The 25200-nt window shown below is 40.9% G+C and overlaps 1 protein-coding gene across 1 annotated transcript; it reads right to left on the reverse strand.

Moving 5' to 3' along the window:
• Nucleotides 1-2725: 2725 nt before the first annotated feature.
• nampt1 (nicotinamide phosphoribosyltransferase 1) lies at nt 2726-24633 on the reverse strand. Its single transcript, XM_082510780.1, has 11 exons — nt 24477-24633; nt 18172-18328; nt 15753-15856; nt 14468-14596; nt 9284-9442; nt 8850-8986; nt 7088-7313; nt 6855-6974; nt 6639-6779; nt 6342-6476; nt 2726-6129 (listed from the first exon to the last, which is right to left on the reverse strand). Exons 1-11 carry the CDS (start codon nt 24528-24530, stop codon nt 6016-6018), a joined length of 1476 nt encoding a protein of 491 aa, XP_082366906.1. The 5' UTR covers nt 24531-24633; the 3' UTR covers nt 2726-6015.
• Between the last annotated feature and the right edge of the window lie 567 nt (nt 24634-25200).

Raw genomic sequence — 25200 nt, forward strand, 5'->3', positions numbered from 1 at the left:
TTAGTGCTGACTGGGTCATATGACTCTTAGCAAAGTGCAAGGGAAGAATTCTTGACATTTATTTACTATTAAGGATGCGGTGCAAGGACCAGTTAAAATAAAGGGATATTACGCCACATTTTCCACAGCAAGATTCAAATCTAAGGCGTTCAGCACATGTTTGGAATCACTGGACAAAAGCAATCAATTTCTCATCATATCATATCAAGTGATCTGGGAGGTGACTAGACTCTTGCACCTCATCTCAGATCACTGTTCAGACTTTTAAAAGTAGCGGACCCAGAGTAGCGGTGCGCTTCTAATAAAGCTGGGGTTTTCGATTTTCTTGGAAGGTTGAATGTCTGACCGGGAAAATTCACGGGATGGGAAAGCGACTGGAAACTGTGGTTCCTGAAGTCATTCTCAAGCTATTAGGCTGATATCAGGCAAATATGCTAGATCATAAGGTGCCCCAAGTTATTCTCTAGCAGTAACATATAATTAGTAACATGCTCGTGACGATTTTTTGTATTAGTTTTTAGCTTTTTCAATCAAACCAAGGAGCAGTCGCCAGAGCTATAAAATTAATCGAATTTAGAAAACTGCAGTGCCTGTAATGACCACTCGGGGTTGGCTCTAAAAGCAGATAGAATCACATACAGTAGATCGATTCCTGTCAAAAATGTTCAACTTTACAGAATTAAAATTATAAGAAAAAAATCCAAAACAAACTGATGCAGTCAGAGTGGCTACATTCAAATCCACCCATCTGAAAATTGTATTAATGGAGTGTGAGGAACACAAAGCCTGCCTGCTCATTTAGAGGAAGAAACTGCAGGAGAAGGAATTCCTATGTTCAAATCTTTACCGCAGATAATATAAAAGCTGGAAATAACCACCACGATGTCACCCATTAGTTAGTGAAATTCTGTTATGAAGCCTTTATCTTGGGCTTTCTATTGGGAAACCACGTGTGATGGACGAGGAGTTGTTATAATTGGCAAGTTGTTAGCCAGTGAGAATATCCTGCCTAAGCCTTAGAATGACCATAATTTACAAAATGACACTAACGCCCTGTTCAATTTGACTTTAAACTTGTGATTAAACTTAAGTTCGTGATGAAACTAGGAAAGTGTTTTCTGAGGTCACAGAAAGGGAGAAGAGGGATGTTTTCCAGAAGTCTTCCTGCACCCCTCTGCTGGTGATTAAAGTGAATGCAGGTTTAAGGCACATTTGAATAGTTTTTTACTTTTCAGTACTAAAAGCTGCAGTCATCTTTTATACTATTAACTTTATCAGGATTTTAAATTTTCAAATAAACATTATAAAGTCAGCATTTTTAACTCGTTGAATATACAAACTGTTCCAACCTGTGATTAAAGATTTACTAGGTTTAAAGAAACATTATGATTCAGGAGCTGCTGTCACTTGGAGAAAGAAAACAAACACCAGCCTCCTGTGTTAAAGTCTGATGCCTGGTTGACCATTAAAGCTCCAAATGTGGGCTCACTGTTTAATGCCTTCCTACGTTGCTGCTGTAAAAATATCTAAGGCTTTATCATTAATTTCAAAACAGTGGGGATGCTGTGTAAGATGTAAATTAAAATAGAATGCACTGATTTGCAAATCCCATTAACCAACAGTTTATTCACAGTATAACACAGAAAACATCAAATATTTAAACTGAGAAATTTCACTATTTATACTAAGGCTGGAAGAGTAAGTAAATTTTGAAAAAGATTAAAAAGATTGAGAGACTCTGAAGACATCTCTATGCAGAGGGGACAAGGCCAGAAATCAGTACTGGATACCTGCAATCTCTGGGGCTTCAGGAAGCCCAGCATTAAACACTTCCAGAAATCACTGTTTATTAACACAGGTTAAGCCTCTAGCATGCAAAGAAGAAGCCATATGTGAATGTGATCCAGAAACACTGGCGTCTTCTCTGGGCCAAAGCTCGTTTAAAATGGATTGAAGCAAAGTGGAAAACTCCCCTGTGGTCAGATAATTGAAATTTGAAATTCTTTTTGGAGAACATGAACGCCACATCCTCTGGAGTACAGAAGGACCATCCAGCTCGTAAGCCTGCATCTCTGTTGGTATTGGGGTCCATTAGTGCCTGTGGAATTAACAGCCTGCACATCTACCATTAATTTGAAATGTATATACAGGTTCAAGAGGAACATATGCTCCCAACCATACATGTTTTTCAGGGCAGGCCTTACACATTTTAACAAAGCAATGCTAAACTGCATACTGGATCAATTACAACAGCATGGCTTCATAGTAGAAGAGTCCGGGTGCTGAATTGGCCTGCCTGCAGTCCAGACTTCTCACCAGCTGAAGCCTTCAAACAAGAATTGGAAAACATTCCTCTCCCAGAATTCCAGCAGCTGGTCTCTTCAGTTCCCAGACTGTCGTTACACAGCAGTAAACATGGCCGTGTCGCAAGTATTTTGTAACGCTGCCATCAAATTCAGTGAATGTGACGAGCCAATACTTTTCCTAAAATGGTATATTTGCTCATTTTTAAACATGTGATGTGTTTTCTGTGTTCTTCTGTGAATCAAAAGCGGCTCTGTAAGATTCCATATTCACGACTTTGTGTTTTCAATGTACATTTCACACAGCCTCCCAGCTGTCTCTGCATTAGGGCTGTTAAGTCGTTTCGGAGGCACTTGTTGGAAAGGCCAACGCTATCAATGGAAAAACAAAAAGGAGGCGCGATAAATGAAGCACTTCAAACTGACAGGGTGGCATCTTTAATCAATGTATTGTTGACAACATAGCATGTTATGTTAGTTAAAATATCATTTGTGCTGGGAGAGAATTTGGAACAATCAACATATACATACAAGTAAAACAACAACAACAGAGAGAGGAAAAAAAAATAGTATCCACAAACACTTTCATTCATTACACGCACACACAGAGCACTCCCACCGGACCACACGCCCACACAAACAGAAGCTAAAAGCTCGACAGTCGCACTGCTAGGTCTGTCAAGCAGTTTTGGATATTCTTCTGTTGGTACAAAAATGATCGTTTTGACAAAAATAATAATTTCATCAAGTGTGGTCGTCTCCCCTAACTTGCCCTCTCCACTTTCAGTCAAACTACTTGTTTTTATGTACAAGTGAGAAGGCAGCATGGCCGCATCAGTTGTAAATAAGGATATTTACCGCTAGATTTCTGGCATATTATTGGTTTTGTTTGTTTTTTTCCTTTGTCATACAAAATAATATCTCTCTGAGGTAAGAACCGAGACAGTATCAAAATAGTAAAATGAAAATTTTACTGAATGTAAAAGGACTACAGGTTCATTACTTGCTGGATGACATGACCTCACGGATAACAGCAGCGGGAAGAAGGAAAAAAACAAAACAAAACAGGAAGATTGAATAACGGTCCGATGTTGTATCAGTGTGTGGTTCGCTCAGCTTGTCTGTGTTTGAGCGCGATGGCTCTGAGCCAGTGGAGAGGAATGGGAGTTGGTGACATCACAGGCGTTATCAAGGTTGGTTACATGGGGGGGGGGGGGGGGGGGGGGGGGAGCAGGGTCAGTGTCTGTGAGGGAACCTTTAAGAAAGAAAGAAAGAAAGAAAGAAAGAAAGAAAGAAGAAAAAAAAAAAAAAAAAGGAGGTCGCTGATGCTCTAATAGCTCCGGTGAGGCTGCTGCGGCTCTGTGGAGCTCCCAGAGGGTGTAGCGTGTGAAGTTATGAATGTGAAGCAGCTGAGTGTCTGAAGAGCGGGAACAAATTACCACCTGGAGGCTTTAAAGTTTAAACAAGACAGCCTACAGCCGGGGCAGCAGCTCTGTGAGAGTGCCTTTGAGCCTGAATTACCAGCAACGCTCACGATTACAGTGTCATGTGATTACGACTAAATCAACCCCGTGGAAGGAATCACAAATGGCAATCCACAAACCCGAGAGCTTCAAATGTAATCCTTTTGGTGGCGCTACGTGAATTATGAGGAGCACCAAAGGATTTATCTCCTGTGGACTGTACTGAGATAAGTCACTCTGGTACTTTCACAACTTGGCGACTGCTATTAAAAAAAAACAAAAAAAAACGCAACTCTCTTTGTCCTGTGATGTCACCAGCTCCTAGCGCTCTACTAGAAAAATCCCTTCACTCTGAAAAAGGCCAACTCAGGAAATGACACCCACCACAATCTGGCTAAGATGCTCTGAATGGAAAGTTGATCAACTCCGAAAGGCATTAGCAAGCGAAACCCCCATTTACACCAGGGCAATAAATCCAAACCATTCCTCCCCTTCAAAAGTTAAGGCAGTGATACTAAGGGGAAATGCTTCTCTGACCAGCAACTATGCTCCACCGACTACCAATGCATAGCTGGTGCATGTTAGTGTCAGAAAGTACTCTCGCTTTTTTAATTTTTTCATTTATAAACCTCTTGTTTGCCAAAAAGTTAAACTAACTCTCCACTAGACTGTCACAACGTCTCCTTTCAGAATAAAAGGCCGGGAAGAATGTTGTTTTATTCCCACGACAAACAAGCACATTTGCAGAAAAAGGAATAGCACACAGTCGTTTAAAGGAAGAAAACGTCTCTCTCACCCCCCCACACACACACACACTCACTCACATTCACACACACAAAGACATCAGAACCAACACCGAACAAACATCTCAGCCAAGGCGCCACATATATGCACGTCATCTTTCAGAAACACAAGGTTTTTGTCCTCTTCATTCCAGTGAAGACGATTTCTGCAATGTATATTTTTTTCACATCAACTCTTGGTCTGATTAACAGCAAAGAGTGGCCATTCACCATCATGAAGACCTAGTCCAAAAAACCCCACTCGTTAAAGTTCAGTGGGAACCATCTAATCTCTGGGCCTTTTTAATTTCCGATCGATTTAAATGTCTATTACTGAATGATTATTTGAATGTAATCAAACCTGAATCTGAAAAATCAATAAGAATTACAAAGAAAAAAAAAAGTGATTTATTAAACTCAGTCTTCCTCCATTTGTGATTTTTGTGGTGTGATTTGGATTGTAGATCAAACCTTCATGATGGGAACGCGCTGTGGGCAACATAACAGTAAGTAAATGATCAGATATACCTCCAGAGATGCACCAATAATTTTGTGGTGGGACAGTGGGAGTACTTGACTTAAATATTGGCCTATTGTAATTCGTTTTGTTTATTTATTAATTGTAACTATTAAAAAGCAAGAACTGTGGAGGAAATTAACCTTTCATTACTCGTGCTCCAAGTCCAAGCGTTCATGATTTTTCCTTAAGTCCAAGTGTAATCGGTGCATTGTGATATACCGTGATCGTTTTCTTGCTTCACATAAAAGACAACGCTAAGTAGATTCAGACATGTATTTTTTTTTCTAAACAGTTCTGTACAGGATACATGGAGAATGTTAACTCGTGTGGGTGTGGCTTCCGCCAGGTTCTTTCTCACTCATCTCAGGTGCATTCGGCACGTGGCCGTCGAAATGCTCATTCAAAAAACCTACAATCATCTCAAGCGCCCTCGCGCGTGTGGCGTCACGGGAAAAGGTCTGTCGCCACGCCTCCTACCAGCAGCCGGACATATTCATTAAGCTGCAATGTAGCCGGCCTATCAGTGCAACGCGCTGGTGATCAACTTAGGGCAGTAGCACAAGGATTTGAATGTTCTAACATCACAATCACAACTTCTCTCACATCTTTTTCTTTTGCTCACAACAACACATTTTCCTTCTGTTCCCGACTCCCACCCCCACCCCCCGACTCTAAAGGGCTTTGTCACTGATCTGAGGCGTTTTTAAAGCTTCCCCACTCGGCTGGAGAACAGAGGGTGAAAATTCAGGAATTTTAAGGAAATCTGGAGTTTATAGGGACATACTGAGGGATTCTCAGGCTTAAAAAGTGGGGTCTATCAACAGTGCACACTACCTCCATTCTCTAGGGTGACAATGGAAGCCTACAGGTGAAAGATTGAAAGGAAAAGGATATTTTTTTGGAGGGTGGGGGGTTTGGATATTATGTGGGGATTAGCAGGACTGCACTCAGTGCAGCAGCTCTTCAAGCTCGCTCTCTTTGAGCTTAGCATTGTCTCTGACTTCGTCAAATGTGTACGTCTTCACAATCTTCCCATTACGAAAGACAGTGTGCAACAGGTCCTGGAGGAAAGAGTAAAGACAAAACAACAAAAAAAGTGAGAACGGCAGTGTTCGTATGAAATCAAATTACATGTGAACAATCAAAACAATTGAGTAAAGAAAAGGGTTTATAATAATAATAATGGATTGGATTTATATAGCGCTTTTCAAGGCACCCAAAGCGCTTTACAATGCCACTATTCATTCACTCTCACCACGTGGTGTGAACTCACCACGCCATACTCCTCCAGATCGCCCTTGCCCTCCTCCAGAGTGACAAAGTCTCCGCTCTGGGTCCGGTGTAGAGACAGACGACCTTTCTTCGACCTCTTGTTGGGATCTGCCACCGGATCCTTGAACACGTTCACCTGAGATACAGCACAAAAAGATCTATGTCACACTGAAACAGAAAGGACATCCCTGAAAAGTCTGCCTGGGATCATGGCTGAATAAATAAAGATTTCCAGAAAGTGCACTTAAACAGCTACAAAGCCACCTAACAAATGTAGACCCATTCACCCGGTCCTCACCCCTAGTCCGTTAGTGACCACGTAGCTGCATTTGAATGAGCAGTTGAGCAGATCTCTGGTCAGTTTCTGCAGCAGAGCCCCTCCGGACCCGAAGGTAATGTTCTCAATGGACCATCTGTGTTGCTTCATTCCCTCCACAATCTGGGAAACAAATACACACAATCAAACCTTGCTGCTGCCTTCAAACTTTGAACAGCTGGCGCCATGTGCCTGTACCTCTTGCAGTGTGTTGATATCCACTCCATCTCCTTGTATGACTCTAATGTAAGGAGGGAGAACCTTGAACCCTTTAGAGTTCTCCTTTGGTGCAAACTTCTTCCCTAGAATCTCCAAAACCTGTAAACAGTCAAAGAAGAGAGGATGGAGGAGGAGGTACAGAGAGGAAAAGTTGAGTTTCCTGGCTGGGTTAAAGACTATAAATGAAAGTAAAGCCGTTTGTGTGACCGCACCTTCAAAACCGTATCGAGCGGGTTTCCTGAGTCTGGTCGAACGACGAGCGGGGCGTCTGCGCTGCGCATCTCGATCAGCGCCCGCAGGTCTTCTCCCCAAATCTTCTCGCAGGCGTTGTAGATGTCGTAGCTGTCGCTGACTATGGACACAGGCACGCTGGGAAACTGCTTGATGATGTGCTCGAAGGCATCTTTTTCATGGTCTTTCCCCCACGCTGTGATGGTACTGCAGAGAGAATGGCAGAGCTATTAAATATACATCTGAAGAAGAGTAGACAGGAAAGACCAAACACAGTGATTGAGTGATAATGTCCCAGAGTGTCCAGAAGAGGGCGCTGCACTCCAGGTTTTAGTCTAAGACGAGCCCAAATATGATCTTACAGGTACTGTACAACAGCTGTGTGTACTTCTGATGCTGGCGTTCTTCTGCATCGCCTAGCATCACCAGTGTAGAGTCAGACAAGGAGAAAAAGGTGATAGAACCCACACAGAGCTCCTGATGAATACATCAAATATTAATGTTAATGCATCACGCACCATGATAATAAGGTAAGGTAAATGGAAAAGTGCAGAAAAATATGAAGATCTGGACTTTAGGCTTATTAGGTCTTGGACAGCAGATGCTTGTAATGATCATGTTGCTTTGTTTTAAGGATTTGGTGCTCTCTCCATTGTGTTGTTCCAGAATCCAACTTGGCCCTGAAGATAATTTTAGTTTAATGCGCTGCAGCTCCTGAGCTTCTTGGCACAACCCCAATACATGAAACGTGTGCAGTGTGCACACACTGCTGGCACTGATTTCTTCAAACTAAGGGTGACACACCTTTTCTCTTAAAAAAAAAAAAAAAAAAAAATCAACCCTCCCTTTTCCTCTGGAATATCACTGCGACTCCTCCCACCGAGGAGGTAGAAACGAAACCGATTTCAGGAGGGAGGCCATTGCATAACAGTTGCTATAACAACTCCAGCCACTATCCCACAATGCACTGGTATGGGGAAGAAGGGTGCGCTGGTGCAGCAGTAACAGCGCTGGTGGCCAGTAGGAAGCTGCTGTGTGTGCGCGCATGAGAGCGAAACAGAAAGGGAGAGGTGTCTGTAAGCAGGATAAATGGAGAGAGATGTGCGCCGGGGCAGCAGCCAATCAAAACTCTCACTTCCAGCTAATCACAGCACCATTCACCGAATGAAATAGACGAACCAGATAATGACTGCGAGGGTGACCAAGCACAAGTCAGGAGAGAAAATTAACACCATCATGAGCCAAATGTTGAATAAATATTCACTCTGGCTGACAAACATCTCTACATCAACAGCTTTGGCACATAATTAGGTGTTATTTGAAGAGAGTTTCCTTCTCTGTGGATGAAAAGCTGGATTTCAGAGCGGGCTCTTGGCCAAACTGTGCACCATTTCATCAAAAGCAGCAATACAGATGAAGACAGCTGAGATTTTCCAAGAGAACAGGTGAATGTGTGGCCTAAATGCAGATAATTAAAACTGTGTGCAGTAATTTAGCAACCTGCATGAGCTGCTTAAAGTTTGTGTAAATCTTGGGAGTCCCTTGAAAGCAGTGTTTCTCAGACACCCGTCATTACATGGAGTCTGGAAGTAAATCTCTAAACTGTGCGGTCGTATCTGCAATAAAACACAGCTCAGAACGGTACACTGCACAGACAAATATTCCATCTCTAAGCAGGAACATAAAGTCCTTTACAGATTAACACTAAATAAATAAGGCCAGTAAAGTAAAGCGTGTGTGTACCTGTGCTCGGCAGCGGGCACTGAGAAGCCTGGCACAGGGTCCTTGGTGCCATAGTACTTCTTAATGACTCCGATGCCAGCGACCGTGTCTGTGCCCTTGAAGTTGACCAGATGGGCGGAGGCTCCTATGCCAGCAGTCTGTGAATAAAGAGGATAGGGTGGGGGTTAGGGACCTTGAAGTGCTGTAAACAACCTTAAAGTGGAAATAATGTTTCCCCTTATTTTCTCATTTATAGATTTGCAATTGCAGATGCTCTTTGATGGCTTTGAGCAGAGAAGCCCCGCCCACCTCCTGTTCAAACCTTGCGTTTGCAAGGGAGAGCAAAATGTGGACTAGACCAAGTCTTAATTTTCTTTGTTTTTGAAATCTCTGATGAGCTTTATTGTCCTTGTCCTTAAATTAACCAGATTTAAATCCTTTAGCTTTCTCCATACCTCTTGTGAGGACACGCCTCTGTAGCCGAAGTCATGTAGTTTATACTCCAGCCCCTCCAAATTCCCCGAAGTCTCTAAGAGGTACTTGGCAAGGATCTTCTTTTGCTCTCTAGAGTTGGTCGCCACAGTGATGGGATACCAGATCTGAACCAGGATGGTCTGACGGAGAAAGAAAGGAGAGTTCAGTTCACTTTACTGGATATTTATAAATTGTTCAGGGTGTCATTATGCTCTAAGTTTTTCCATGTGCATTTATTATAGCAAACAAGCAGGTTATCGGACTAAATATTCATAACAGTTAATGGTAAGCAAAAAAGAAAAAAGCAAGCATAGTCAAGTTTTTTTTCCCCTGCAGGCAACAGACCGGTGAATGTCTGGCCCAATTCTTCTGCTTTCCCAATATTTAAATGGTACTAAAACCCCAAACTAACAGGCTCAGAGGGATCACAGCGGCCTGCTCATTCACCAAAGACAAACTCTGGGAAAAGCACATTCCTTGTTGCTTCATGTCAACTCTGGACCACAGTCAATGACTTTAATATGAAAACAAGTGGCTTATCTGTACTCTCCACCACCTGGGAAATTTTAGGAATACATAGTTCCTGCAGTCTGAAGCATAGAGCGTGATTCTGTGAAGATCTACCAGTCAGTGTTTTGCCCTCGCTTTCTAAAGCTCTCCTCCTTGTAAATTCAAAATCCATTTTGTCAAAGCAATCATCAGATTTAAGCTGCGGTAAGAACAGATGATGCAGAAAAAGTTTGATAGAAAGAGAAACCTGTGGAATATGGTGACAAGAGGATTATGAACAAGAGCGCTAAACTAACACTATGTAACCGCTTACTGCGATTTAAACATTTCATGTTAGGAATGACAACCAAGTACTATGCTATGTAGGCTGAACCTTATTAACAGCAGATAAACACACCAAGCAAGACTAAAACTCTAAATATAACTAAGGCTATAAAAATTCTCTGTTTACCTAGCTCACACTCTTTGTGCCTCCTAACACTATGCGGTGTGTTTCTACCTTATAACACTGAGCAGGTCACATGCATCCCCAGCCTAATTATAATTCCATAATATGGACTCATGTGACTGCCAAAGAAAGTCCAAAGTCCATGTGTACGCACACAGACATGCATTTGTAAGGCTATCTCTGCGAGGACATTCACTGACATTTAGCCCCCGACCCTGTCCTTTAATGCTAATGCTAGCCTTAACCTTTAAAACGAGTCTCAGCACTTAAATAGCTCTTGTAGGGGTTTCAGGAAGACCAAAATATCCCCACTCTCCACCTCTGGAACGCATGTCTTCATAGAGGTACACATAAAGCTTGAGCTGTAAATTTCTTACAATAAAACAAAAACGCGCATGTGCGTGTTTGTTTCCTTGTCCGCAAACTCCTCCTCGACTATAAGCAGTTGAGCAACCAAACTTTGCACAGGCCACTGAAAGTTCTTATTTATATCACACATTATCATGTCCTTTTGTTGCCTAGAAGGAACAGGTTAAAATGACCCACTGGTAGCATTTATGCACTAATAACACTGTTTAAAAGAACTGTATCATTTTTTTATTTCACAACAGTAACATCTAATTTATATCTTAGAAAAGTTGAGTTACGCATGGGATTTTATGATGTCAAGATGACATTGTGTTGCATGGCAACAGGCTTAATCACCCTGTTTTGAGCCTTTATACACATATTATACCTTATAAAAGCATCTTATGTCATTTTTATCTACAAAAGCCAAATGATACACACCTAGCGGGGTGCTAAAATGCCTGTTTTTAATCATACAAACGCCATCTTTTTTCAGTGTGATTAAGAGTATCGGTTTGCCAGCTGCACAAACAGATCAAACAACACTGTAGCATGGGCATGTAGTAGTTATAACCAATTCTACATTTGTGTGGTAAAAGATTAAGTACAGTGTAAGCATTGTTACACTGCAATTTTTCTATCATTGTCAGGCGACAGTTTGTAAAGGATACCTGCTGCCACGGTAAAATGGAGGGGCAGTAAGAGCAACACTAAGAAGGAATGCACACCCTACACACAACAACAACACAACTACTCTGTCAATGTCCCAGAACAAAATGGACGGTGATAAGGAACCACAGAGCGGGATGAGAATGGGGAAGGCAATGGCAAAAAATAAATAAATAAAAAGGACAAGAAAGCAATAGAGAAGAAAGGGGAAAAAATGATGTGACAAAGAAGAAAATGAGAAAATCGAAACAAGAAGGGACAGCAAGAGTGAAAGGGAAAGAGATAAATAGAGTATGACCTAGTGACGCAGCTCAAGGACACCAGTCTGTGGCTAATTTTACTTCACAGCCATGAAGAACGACCCCCATGTGTGTCTGTTTATGTGTGTATTTAAATCAACCAGAGAAACTTACCAAGTGTGTGTATAAATGGGTTTGTGGACGTGTCGTCACAGTGCTCTTGGCTGTAGGTGACCTCCAAGTACTATGCCATTACAGAGTCGAGAGTGCACGCGTCACATAATAGCTCCAAACGCAGACCACTTTCAGGATACATTAGACTTTCTGAACATACTAATATGCTGGTAAGTGTGTGCATATAGATTATAAAAAGGTTTTTTGCATCAACAGACAAACAAAAGAATGCCGTTTCTGATTAATCACGGCGTGATTCATTTGTAGGAGCAGTCAAACGTGATATTTATGAACTGGTTTGACATGGTGAAAAAAAAACCAGCACGAGACAGCAGTCAGAAGAACAGAAAGTGAAAGTGAAGTGCAAGAAAGTGCTTGTTCCGCCGAGTCATTGAGGACAGCCTGTTCATGCAGCATTAAGTTCATGATAATCCTGATCTCAGAGTCACACTGTGGATCAGCTCAGTGTAAAAATGCAGTACTCAAACTACCAGAATAAAGTCACTCAAATCTACTTAACTTTCTCTGGAATTTTATGTGAATTATTTGTGAAACCTACAGTATGGTTACAAGACATTTGCTAAATATGCTTATTTGTTAGATGGAAATAGTGACATCATTCGTCTGTGTAGTAAAAAATAAAACTAAAGCTAATTAGATCATCGTAGAACAAATAGTAGAATCAGGAAAAGCACAGGTAGTCTGGCTGTGAACAAAGGTAAAATATGACATCATTACAAGACAAAATCAAATATGATATAATCTCAAAAAACTAGATCTTCCCTGCTATTTAAAAGCTTCTTCACTGACTTTGGGAAAGTCGATGACCTGCTAACATTAGCTAATGAACGGAGTCCGCAAATCAACAAGCTTTCACCGCCAACAAACACTGAACAGAAAGACAAGATAGCATTTTGCCAGAAACAACTTTAGCCAGGGAGTAAGCTAAGATGATCTAGCCAGCTGCTACATTTGCAAACTAGCAATACTGCTATTAGCTATACGATAACTAATATTAGGTTAAGTTTTTATACAATGAATCTCATCTAATCAGATGAGTGACAAACACTGGGAAAACTACAGCAGTGGGGTATTCAACACCTACAGGCGCCATGCTTTACTTCTGAGGGTCACAACAGCCCCCTCCCAATCATCTTTTTTAGTAGCAAAAAATAATCTAATCTAAAAAAAACCTAGCAATAGCTTGCTAGACACCTAGCTATAACTAGGGCTAACCAATAACTTTAACTTCATCAGCTTTTTGAAAATCTCCATCCTGTATTTAGTGTTGACTCAACACCACAGGCACAAATTTTGGTGACCGTTTAGTTACGTATAAGCGATGTACATAAACGTAATCAGAGAATATAACTTGAAATATAAAAATTAAATACAATTACCGTTTTTTACAAACATAATAGCAGCATATGTGACGATGTCTGTGCAAAGATTAGTTGAAATTAGTCGAACCCGTTGAAGAGGAGATGGGTTAGATACAGACATATATTCATATATGCACTACAATCAATACAGTAAGACAACAAATCAATAATTTCCACATTAATGCCCCAAGGCTAACTTTAGCTTTCTTGCTAACAATCCTACTAGATAAAATACTAAGTGACCATAGTTCCATGATACTAAGTCATGAAGCAAAAAGTCATGTTCATTTTGGACAGCAATAAATTCTGTAAATATACAAAGCAATAATACTCAAAAGTGATGCAGGCCTGGCTATCCAGCTAGCTCTAACTGAACTAGACACCATATATCTGACATTGGTAGATTTGTTTTGAAGATATAAATAATCACATTAACAGTATATGCTCAGGTTATTCTGTTGATGTGCAGCATATCAGTTCATGGCAGGCTTGTATAGTCTCGAGTGGAGCCAGCTCCTCACCCTGACCTTTAAATAAAAGGGATCACGCATTATGTTGTAGTTAAGGAGTTTAAAATGGGCTGGTAGGTGGCTTTTGCATGCCTTTTACGGAGCCACCAAAGTGGTATCAATATTTTCACCGTGCTCTCAACAAAGAAGCGATTAAGTGTATTTTTCAGAACCACTGAGCTGTTTCAGTCTGCAGCATACAAAACTCAATTTACACTTCTTTTTTTGGCGTCAAAGAAGTGTAAGTGTACAACAATGACCATATGAGCCTATTACTACTACATTCTTTGACTACTCAATGAAATCTCTACACTATACTTTTGCTGCAGTTGTAACACAAGTATGTCTCCAAGTGGGTATTAAGCTATGAACTATGGCAGAATTGCAACTCAGTGAGATTTAAGAAATCATGAAGTGTCACAGGGCATGCTGCCAAACTAAATTGTTTATGGCTTTTATAAAACTATTACCTCTCTATTGTAATAAATGGGACCTAAACGTTGCTAATGTCTTCCTTCTTCTATTAATTATCAAATAACCATTAAATGGTATCGCTAAGCCTAGCAATGTAGTTTTAGTAGCAATGTGATGAGCACATAAAACATTTCACTGCTATTTGAGGGCACAGGGGTATGAAATTTACGAGGGCTTTTAACTTGATAGAGCTCTTCCAGTAGTTACACTGTGAAGGGGTTCTCCTGTGATTTAGCATTACACTGAAAAGCAACAGAACCCCACAAGACAGATTTAAACAACAGTCAAAATTCTGTTTTTTTGTTATAGATTACACATAAAAAGTACACCTCAAATCCATAAATGAATAAAACATGTCATGTCAGGGCCCTCTCAGATCCCACCCTGACCCGTGTCCATGAACCAAACGTACCTCCACCCAGTTAGTGAGCCAGTAGCATTCGGGGTCTGTGCTCTCCACTGTGAACAAAACATTGCCTCGAGGAATGACACTCCCCTCTGGCACCGCCTTGATTTCAATGGGCAGGTGTCCGTTGTATTTCTGTAAACACAAAGAAATGCACACAAATATATAAGGTTACCAGCATCACCTTCCTGGATATATTAACAGATTTATATCTAAGCTATAGCAAAAGATTTTCAGAGGTAAGCCATTTACTTGGAGGGAAAAGTAAATTAAAGGGAAGTATTATGTTCATTTCCATAGTTTTAAATTGTCGATTAGATTTGCATATTTCAGTTTAAATAGAACAAACAAACAAAAAGAAAAAAAAAACCCAACAAATTCCATCGAGGACATAACAGTAAGGTACACATTTCTATCAGAAAAAACAAAAGCAAAAAAACTGTATTTTTGGTTGCCTGAGGTTGTGCTGTACTTGGCTCAGCACTATATTTTAATTGCAGTTAGAGTGGAATCTTTAAAGTAGGTTCTTACTATTTTTGTTTATTTGTTAGTAGACTTTAGACTTTTCTTTGCGTCTGTTAAACCTAACATCTTCTACACACAAATAATACATTATCCAGTGAAATGAACCATGTATTAATATTACAAACACAGAAGATTAAAATGTTTGTTTCCTAGCAACAACGTTAACGATATTATTTTATTATTAGCCGTAGCCACTACTTTGACTAACTAATAATTGCTAATAGTTAGATGGCTAAGGCTAACATATACCATTCAAATTAACTAATGTTGTTGAAACTGATGCTTTACTGACCCCTCAGAATTCCTCATATAGTGCTGCTAGTGAGGGGGAGGGGCTGAGTGTGTGTTCCTGTTGGTCTGGTACTGTGATATGTGTCAAACGGAGGAGGCCATGACAGTTTTGTGTCTGTACTGCTGCAAACGAGCATCTGATAGTGGCATCCTTTTTAGTAATGATTTTTTAAACAATCAGTTTTTAATTATAAAAAAAAAAAAATTAAAAAAAAAAAAAATTGCCTTAAAACAGTTTTCTAGCAACACACCAAATCTCCTGGTGACCTCTAGCTTCTCTGATGCGCGACACATCAACACCACAGCGTTTCATGTGGTAACATTACGATGTGCTTGTTTACATGTACACACAATTTTTTCCTTAATAAACCATTTCCTGAAACACTCTGTATTGTTTAGGAAACCTGTCTACAAATATACCTATAAAAATGTATCATATAGGAAAAAAGACAAAAATCTTTCAGTAATCTCTTACCTCCAAAATATAAGTCCACCCCTTCTCATTAAAAACATCATCCTGGAAGTGTTCCCTGTAGACCTCCTTCGCCTCTTGAATCTTCTCTGGAGTCACTACTTTTCCTGGAGAGCAGGAAGTAGGTGGGGAATAAAGGAGGAAGCGGGAGACAGTACAGACAAAGAGGTTGGTGAAACAAACACCGCAGCACTGGTGTGCTTCTCTACTGTCCACCACGATAATCAAGTTTGAAGCTGCTGAGAAGGCATCTTTGTTTGGAAAACATGTGACACAAACTACATCCTTGTCTCATTTCAAGTCTGACTAGTTTCTAGTTCATGGAAACTATGAAACACAGCATACCACAGATGGGAAAGGATCTCTAAGGGGATACTGTGGTTTATTAGGAAATGCAAAAGAAAGGTCTGACAGTCTGAGAAATAAAAAAAAGTGTTACATGTGTGTGCAATCATTTTTATCGATATTTATAAAATCATGAAGTGTAAGTGGAGCTAGCTGCTTTCTTTTGTTTCTAGATTTTATACTAAGCTACTTTAATGTAACCCTCTTTCAACAATGCATTATCGGGTTAAATTCTCTGAATGGTGAGGTTTTCTTGTAGCTTTGGGTAAACAGAGGGTCTGTTTTTTTTTTAACTTTCACTTGCTCATGAAATCAATTCTGTTAGAGGATCGAGGATGCATCGCTGGTAGATGGCCTAATCGCTGTGCTCCAAGCGATGCTCTGCCGAGCCAGCTTTTCTCCCTCAGACAGCGAAAGAGCAGCTGTGCTTTTGTCCTCTCCGTCTCTGTTCTCTGTTATCCGTTGCACTCTCTCCACACCTCTGTTACCACACCATGAAATCCGCTTAACAGACATGAGGGAGATTCTTTCGACACTCTCTCTTGCCCTCTCTTTTGCCTCTCAGGACGTGAGCGTCAGCGTTAATCATCTTGAGTTAATTAGGGCATAAAGTGTTTTGGGCTTATTTCAGGCTGGTCTTGTTTTCTCATTTCTTTCCCAACCTGGATTCTTTTGTGGTATGTTTGTTTTGTACGGCCTAATCAATGTGAAGCAGCACGCTGCAGCCTTGCTGTTTTTCGAATGAATAAAAGAACTGTTGCTCCAGGACTCGATAGAAACCACCTGCCCTGCTGAAGTGTCCTTCAGCAAAGCAATGACTTTGAAAAGCCTTAGGCACACTGCTCTGCAACTTTCCCTGTATGCTGACCTTGCCCTGTAGAGGGAAGGCCAAAACAATAGAGTGCTCCCACAGGGACCAATCAAGTACTATAAAAGGCCCTCCAAAGTCTGGATGTCGACTTTTTCAGCTACACTTACCGTAATTGTCGGGCTATAAGCTGCTACTTTTTGCACAAGCTTTGAACCCTGCGGCTTTTAGTCAGGTGCGGCTTTTCTATGGATTGTCCATGATTTTTGTCATATCGTAAGACGATTTGTTTTGTTTGTTCCGCTGTTGTACGGCACTACGTTGCCTGGCGGAAGGATCGGGGTTCAAGAGTGGTATGTTAGTCACATGTCCGTCCGGCTGGACTGCTGCATGATGGAGAGGAGGACTCCGACACTGACAATGAGGATTTCTTTGGTTTTGAAAGTGACAACGAAGGAGAGAAGCGGAGAGTGGATGACGAAGCCATCCTGAGCCTGTTTGTATCCGACACTGGAGAAGAGGACTTTGGTGGTTTTAGTGCGCAGGAGGAAGAGAAAGATGGTGGTGAATGACTGACTTTTCTTCTTGTTAAAGCTGTGTCACTGCACCTGAGCCTAAAAGGTAGTCCGAATCTATTTTTCTGGTGTGCTGTAGGTTACTGTTATGTACTACATGTGCAAATATGTACCCATAACTTGTTTTTCAAAATATTAATAAAAGGGGTGTCTCCAAACAGCCATCTCTTTCCTGACAATTCCCTTTGTGCATATTCTCTTACATATGATAAGTCAACATTGAAACACCTGCGGCTTTTGGTCAGGTGCGGCTAATGTATGTACAAAACAGGATTTTCCCCTGATTTTAGCTTGTGCGGCTAATATTCAGGTGCGCTTTGTAGTCTGGGAAATACGGTAATTTTTTTTTATTAACCAGTAAAAATCTTTCGCCTGACTAGAGACTGAGGCTTGCTGGACCACAATAGCGGTTGTGTAAACTGCATTCACAGCACTAGAACCATAACATCATGTGCACAGCTTGCTTCCATGTCTTGGTTGTGTGATTTAAGTATTGAACTGTTACCCTTATTTAATTTAAGTGGACTGGAAGCACTTCTATTTACGCAAATATCACAACGCGGTGGCTGCATGTGACCAGACTCCCTCCCATCTGTGTTTATTTGCCATTGAGAAGCTTGGACTTAGTTGCAAGGTCATGTTGACTTGTTTAGTCTGGCTACAGAGCTTTTACTTAAACAAAAGGCAAACTTACCTTTTAGATATTTGTGCAGGATGTACTGTAGGCCATAAAAGACAGTTTTGTCATATTTGACTTTTCTGTTTTTGCTGGGGTCTGTCCTCTTCTCGCGGCACTCGAAGTAAGAGTACACTTTACTCGTGTTGGGGGGGTACTGTTTATAATGCGTTACCTGCCAAAACAGAGCACAAGACAAATTAGACTGGCCATAAACAATGACTAACCAGTTTAACCGGGTTAGGAGAAAACTAAAACAAGAGCAGTCTGATACCGCATACCTCTGCCACAGCTGAAAATTCCCTAGACACCATGCATGAATAAATTTCTGGATCCAGGAACACTAAGACAACATCTCCAATTTATCTTATTTCAGTCTGAAATACATTGGTGAAGGTGTACTCACTTCTAAGTTGAGTCAAACCCCATCCAAACGTGATCACTAACTACTTTATTTTTTATTTAGTATGCATGTGTTAACATGCCACCAGTGCAAAATGACTCATCTAGATTTTATCATTAGTGTCAAGAGGCAATGGGCCTGTACTGTAGCCCAGTTTCACAATGTATCTTGTACATTTTGCACTGTACAATACTGCACAAACCCACCATTCGAAGGAACTGATTTTATCTCAATGTGTTTTAAGATTGTGCAAAATATTTAGTGTACAGGGAATTTGGACCAACGCATAATGACCAACACCCTGCTTGATTTCAGGGCGTCGATGGGATTTCAAAGGAAAATTGCAGCATTTTCAAACTGAAAAAAAAAAAACAACTTATCTTCCACAGAAATGAAGAAATCCCATAGAATCAATAACTTCTTACCAAATAAACACATTTTCACAACTTATCTGATTGCATGAAACATTTCAGTTCGTAAAAGTGTTTCAATGTCATGCATTAAAAAAAAAAATTACATTCAGGGAGAAAGAAGTCGAATTTGTCTCTCACACATACACATTTTCTCTATAAAACAGTTGTTTGGAGCTTTATGTGCACTTCTAGTGAAAATTGAATCCCCAGTGTCTGCAATCAAGTCAACAGCTTAAGGCAAGTCCAGACATGTTTCAATAACAGACTCTACTATCATACCCATATGATACAGTCTCACAAAAAGGAGACGATACATAGTCAGTGGTAGCCATCAGTCATTAATTAAATCCCTAAATGAGCTAATGGATTTCTAGAGTGCACTAAAGGTTTAACTCCTACCAGCAACGCTCCTACCACAACTGAAGTGCACTTACATTTAGAAATTATATTCCTGCCTCATCATGTGTCACATGAGAACCTAATGTGTACACAGTCAAAGTACAAGTCACAGTACAAGCAAGAGTCATTTATTATTGTTAGACATTAGACTCTGATCAAACATACCTAGAGACTGGCTGGTGATCGCCTTGGTAAACACTAGTCACCAAGGAAAAATAAGTACTCAATGACCAGTTGGCGAGTTGTTGCTATGAAACTGATTGCTAAGGCCCAGTCACAAAAACTCATAGACAGTGCAGACTCAGTGGTAGCCTTCAGTTGCTAGGGAAAGTTTGATTGCTGACAGGTTGGCAAGTGGTTGCAGTCTGCTTTCGCTAGGATGTGAAATTGATTCACAAAGGAGTTTACAGCGCTGCAAAAAAAAAACCAAAAACCACCTTGCGATGGTTTTGGTCACTAACAGCTTGCGTGCAGTTTGTACGCTGACTTTCCTGAAAACACTAACTACTTGATAAGCATTACTGAAACTCTAAAAGAATGTTCTCCATTTCCAGTTTGACTCCCACTTTTTCCAAGTTTGGTGGTTCTTTATCTTGATCATTAATATGCAAAGGGTCATGACCACGACCAAACAACATCTGGCAACAGATGCCAGGTGAGACTGAAGAAGTCACTTGGATGAGTGACGAAACATTTTTCCCAGAAAACGCTACGTCCAGATGAACAGAATCAACTTTTGGAGATCTGGCAACACAGAAGAGCTAATTCGTCAGGCCAGGACTCTACAATCTATTCACACCTACAGGCCAGTGGCCACTCTTTCAGTGATGAGGATGTACACATCCTGGACAGGGAGGAACGCTGGTTTGACCGCGGAGTCAAGGAGGCCATTTACGTGAAAAGAGAAAGGCTATCTCTGAACATCTTTCGCCATCTTACAACGCCGTGATTGCAGCCATTCCCCAACTCTCTGTGAATGATACTCGTGGCTATTGATCAGTGGTTGTTGATCAATGGTCATGACAATATCCATATAAAAGGTCAAGAACTGACCTCACAGCCCATTGTTCATTCATTGGGCTAGTTTCAGTCAATATGCTAATACACTCTTTTAAAGTTTGGGGAAACCTGCAGTCAGCTGAGACTGAAGATGTCACTCGGACAAAATGTTTCTCCCACTGAAAACGCTACATCCAGAAGAAGAGAATCAACTTTTCGGGCGTTCCTTACCCGGATTACTCCGCATGCATCAAGACATTAAATATACAGTAAGATACAAAACTACTTGACACCCACATTGAGTATAGATGAGATAAATGTCAATGAACCACTCAGTTACTCTGACCCCCATATGTGTCCTTTCCTCTGGGCTTTCGAGGACTCAAAATAGAGTCAAGACACTTAACATGACACTGAGTGCAACCACGTGTGTACATATTCATTGGCACCCACTGTATACACACACAAACACACAACCAATGCTTTAGAATGGCAAAACTAATCAGAGTTTCAAAGCACGAGCAGTACGTCCAATATTATTAAATGTCAGCAGAGGACACGCATGAATATTTGATTATAAAACATCCATCTATTGTAACATGAACCTAATTACGACAAACAAGACCAACAACTGAGTTACACAATTCAGTTTTACAGTAACAGTATCAGTAATGGAAGGAGGTGCATGTAGTGGTAAAACCACAGAGTGCCATCACTTATCAGTACCTCTTAACTCTGAGATGTTTGTTAAGTAAATCTTACTATTTTCATATATGAATAACTGGTAAGCAGGCTCTAGGTTCATAAATTTGAGGATATGATATTTTGAGTACTCATTATACAATGACAAGCTCATTCAGTCTGGGTTTTGTACTGAAAAAACTGATCAGACACAAACGCAACTGAAGTAAGGTTTGGGGTTTGTTATCTGCTTCCTCTTTTTCCTTCCTTCCTCCTTTAAAACTCTGATGATACTGAGCTAACTGAGGGTGCAATGATTCCAGGATAATTAAAATCAAAAACACCAAACATATACACTGACGCTTATCGTCTATGACAGCGCAGAAAGTTAATGCAATGTCAGTAATTTTCTCACACACAAGTTGCCATCTATAAACATCAAGTAATTCCTCCTTTGCTCTTTCGAGAGACTGGGAAGGAGATGATGAAGGCAGCCTTGTGAAAACGCTTGGACGTTTCACAAAAGTTCCTTAAATCTATTACCACAACCTTTTCCATCATCACCACGCGTGAAATGCAGTACATGCAGGGCACTGTCCCATTACCTGAAGTTAAGAGTTCAATTCAAAGACAAATAATGGAACAACACATACTGACAGTTCAGTTAGTCTGGTTCCAAAGATAAAATCCAACTCTGCAACACTGGGCTTGATCACCTCTCCGTAGTGGCACGTGAAACAGTTCTCTGTTGAAGTGGCTTTTCAGCTTGCAGCCAGTTTTCAAAGACGCAAACAACACATGCAGTTGGTCTGTCCAATCAAGACACGCTGGAGAACCAGGTGAAAGGTATCAACAATTCTGATTAGGAAATATGAAGCAGGAAGTGCCGGGTTAAGCCGGACAGTAGGACCCGAACTTTCAAAATAAGAGCAAGGGGATGCATTAAAAAAAGAAGAAAGAAGTGCTAAAATGAAACCCCAGATACTTTAATGTAAGACCCTGGATCCCTGCTTACTTTCTCACCACCATTCACTCTGGATTTAAGGGTCAGAAGAGTGTAATATGCAAATGTGGTCACATGGTGACAAACTAATGTGGCTTTTCTTTAAAAATCTGTGCTAATAATAGAACACAATATAACTCCTCCCTGTCAAACAAGCAGAGATTTTTTGAATGCATGCTTCCAGACAATAGGCCGGCGTGCCTTTGGGACAGAGAGTTTGCTTTTGAATTCAAGCACACAAAACACAAAGGTGCTCAGGTGGAGTTTGTTTTTATGTCCTGTGTGTGCCTTCAGTTGTTCTGAGAGACCAGCGAGCATTTCTTTGAATTAACCTTTCCCTTTGGTCATGCACGGCCAAGCTACACATACAAGGTAAAGCTGGGTGACAGGTGTTGCAACACAAGTAAAACTTGCCTGCGCTGCAGTGAGGAGACATTTATCTGTACTGTCATTTGTCAGGCATTTGCTGCTTCTCCCTGGGCTTTAACTATCACTACTTGACTGAAAACACGACTTCTAACACAATGCTGTGCTTTACTTTGAGCACACTTTGTTGCTACCTAACAAAAACATCTGTAGCCTTCTTCTATTTTATATTATGCAGCTCTTTGTGAGCTTTCTTAAGTTACAAGGAAAAACTGTTTTCTGTGAATGAAAATGTGTGTCGGCTGTATTCTGATATTTGACATTGTGGTGAAGCGGAGCAGAAAATGCTGGGTCTTTGTTTGAAATCTACTTTTTGTTTTCTAATAACTTGAATAAAGTCGGGTCAATGAAATATGAGCTCTGTGGGAGGATTTAATGGACTTTATGTAATTGTTGCATCAGGAAATATCCGATACTCTAGACTGAGTTTCCCTGTAGATGTCTCATAAAGGGGTTAACTACATATGCCCTTTATTAAGGTAGTCAATCCAGATACTTTAGACTTAGTTTAAAATGAAAGGAGGTGCCAGAAAGCTAAGACTTTATAGAAACCACTCAACATGAAACTGCCACCTCTTCCAAAGGGATGTTTCTGCTCATAAAAAACAAAACAAAAACACCCACACTATATAATATACATATACATCCACTTAACACCAGTCAGCAGTGGTGCTGGCTGTTCATCAATAATCCCAATCGATCAATACTTCTAGAATCAGGTATACGTTTACTTTCATTTTTTTCTATAGTGAAAGTTAAACTGTAATGAAACAATGAAATGAAACCAAAACCACTCATTTGGATGAAATGAAAGGTAAGGTGTGACTGTGCATTACACACCGACGGGAGATTTTGCAGGTATTTAAGTGAAGATTTTGTTTTTTATTTCCTTAGTAAAAAAAAATTATGATATGGCAATGCAGCTGATATATATGGGTACAGAACATGAAATATTGAAGTATAACTGAACAGCACACTTAAGAGATGTTGTAGGCAAATTAAACCACACTAACATTAGTGATAACACAATGAAACACAATGAAAGTACATCCATGTACACATACATTTAAGATGTTAGTTTGTATCATTAGACTACATTACCAAGTTTTTTTTCATTCATTCAGCTGGTGTACAGCTCAGTCTGAGCCTAGGTTTTAGTCGAGGTACTTGGGCTTCCTGCCTCTGCTGGTAGCCCCATACTCCCCTCTCCTGTCATTTCTGACTTTCTTTCCTATCATCAGCATCACCGAATTGCTGAATGGTGTCATGTGGCAGTTGACCTGGCAGCCGTCCAGGCAACCACTTGCTACGTGAGCTTAAACAATACTCTAAGATCATTTGTCCTCTGTTTATATTGCTGGTTATCAGCGGGTTGTTTCTTGTCGTTAGCCAGTGTATAAACACTTACAACCCTTACCCACTGCCAAACATCTTAAACCCGCTTTGAAAGTCTAGCTGCCTTGTGATTCCTTTTTAACTTTCGTTTTCTCGTAAGTTATGAATTGCATTATGAGTGGTGCGAGCTAGCCCTATAGCGGCTAACACGACGTCGAGCTAGTGTGACTGAGCTTTTGCCCATGTGCAGTTCATACAGCACTTGCTAGCTAGGGGCTAATACTAGCTTTTTTTTAAATATCAATACCCTTCATCTCTCTCTTGCGCTCCCTATGCGCTAGCTAGCTAACTCAGCTAGCTGCGGACCATTATGACTAGCAATCCGAGGGGGGGACTGGTATGGTAATAGCGATCTTACATGAAATCTAGGGGGAAAAAGGATGCCTGCATTGTGAATGTGGTACACCGTCTCTGTTGTACCAGCCCTCTTCTCCCTCCCCCAACTAATTTGGCCTGCGGTGAACCGATGGATACCGGCCACACAGAACAGTGTGATGGCCTTGGGACTGATGATGAAACCACCTTGACTTTGTCAATTTTCACTCTTAACGACTCTCCCTTCACCTAATGCCTCGTTCGCCCGAGACCATCACGGGTACCGTACCTTGTATGAATCGGTCGCTAGCAATATGTTGAAGTCGGTGTCTCTGTGCTCCATCTTTTCCCTCCTTGGTTGTGAGTCGCAGCTGTCAGTAGGTTGTGTTACGCGCCGTGCTGCCGGAGACTCTCCAGCCTTGTGTGTAGCCTGGAAGGGGCATAGAGAACGGGCGGGGGAAGGGGCGGGGACTCGGGGGCGGGCGCATACGTCACACCGAAACTCCGACGTTCGTCGTGTATATCCGGAATCACTCGGCTATATTGCGCGTTGGGCGCTCTTACATGCAGTTCTCAAGCTGAGCAGATGAGGGCAGTATTGGCCATCAAATACAGCTCCAACATAAGCTTTTGGACCTGCACCGTTGCTTGATTTATTGATTGATTTATTGTAGGAATTCGAGTAAATCTTAATTAAAGACCCTGCACGTCAAAATATTTTAATTCATTCACCCAGTGTACAGAACATCACATACTAGGTTCTTTCACCTGTAAGAATAGTAATGGTGAAAGTTGTCTCACCTTCAACAGGTGAAAGTAAAAAGGCAGGTCAATGTTGGATAGTGACGAAAACCATGCACATTTAACGTGAAGAAGCAAAAGTGAGTGAAAACACCTAGAGTACCTCTGTAGTGATGTGGAAATCACAACAGCACATTAACTGTACACAGAAGTCTGGTTTCAGAAGATGATTGATTTATTCCCCTTATTAAAGATAAGATAAGATAAGATAA

The sequence above is a fragment of the Aulonocara stuartgranti genome, assembly GCF_965226115.1.
Source record: "Aulonocara stuartgranti genome assembly, chromosome: 17".
Lineage (NCBI taxonomy): Eukaryota > Metazoa > Chordata > Actinopteri > Cichliformes > Cichlidae > Aulonocara > Aulonocara stuartgranti.

Bases quoted from the DNA above. Each gene is read 5' to 3' on its own strand.
- nampt1 (XM_082510780.1), bottom strand. From the start codon at position 24,530: ATGGAGCACAGAGACACCGACTTCAACATATTGCTAGCGACCGATTCA. The intron at 18,329-24,476 runs GTACGGTACCCG...CTGTTTTGGCAG, and splicing joins TAGCGACCGATTCATACAAG to GTAACGCATTATAAACAGTA. The intron at 6,130-6,341 runs GTGAGTTCACAC...TCTTTCCTCCAG, and splicing joins ATCTGGAGGAGTATGGCGTG to GACCTGTTGCACACTGTCTT.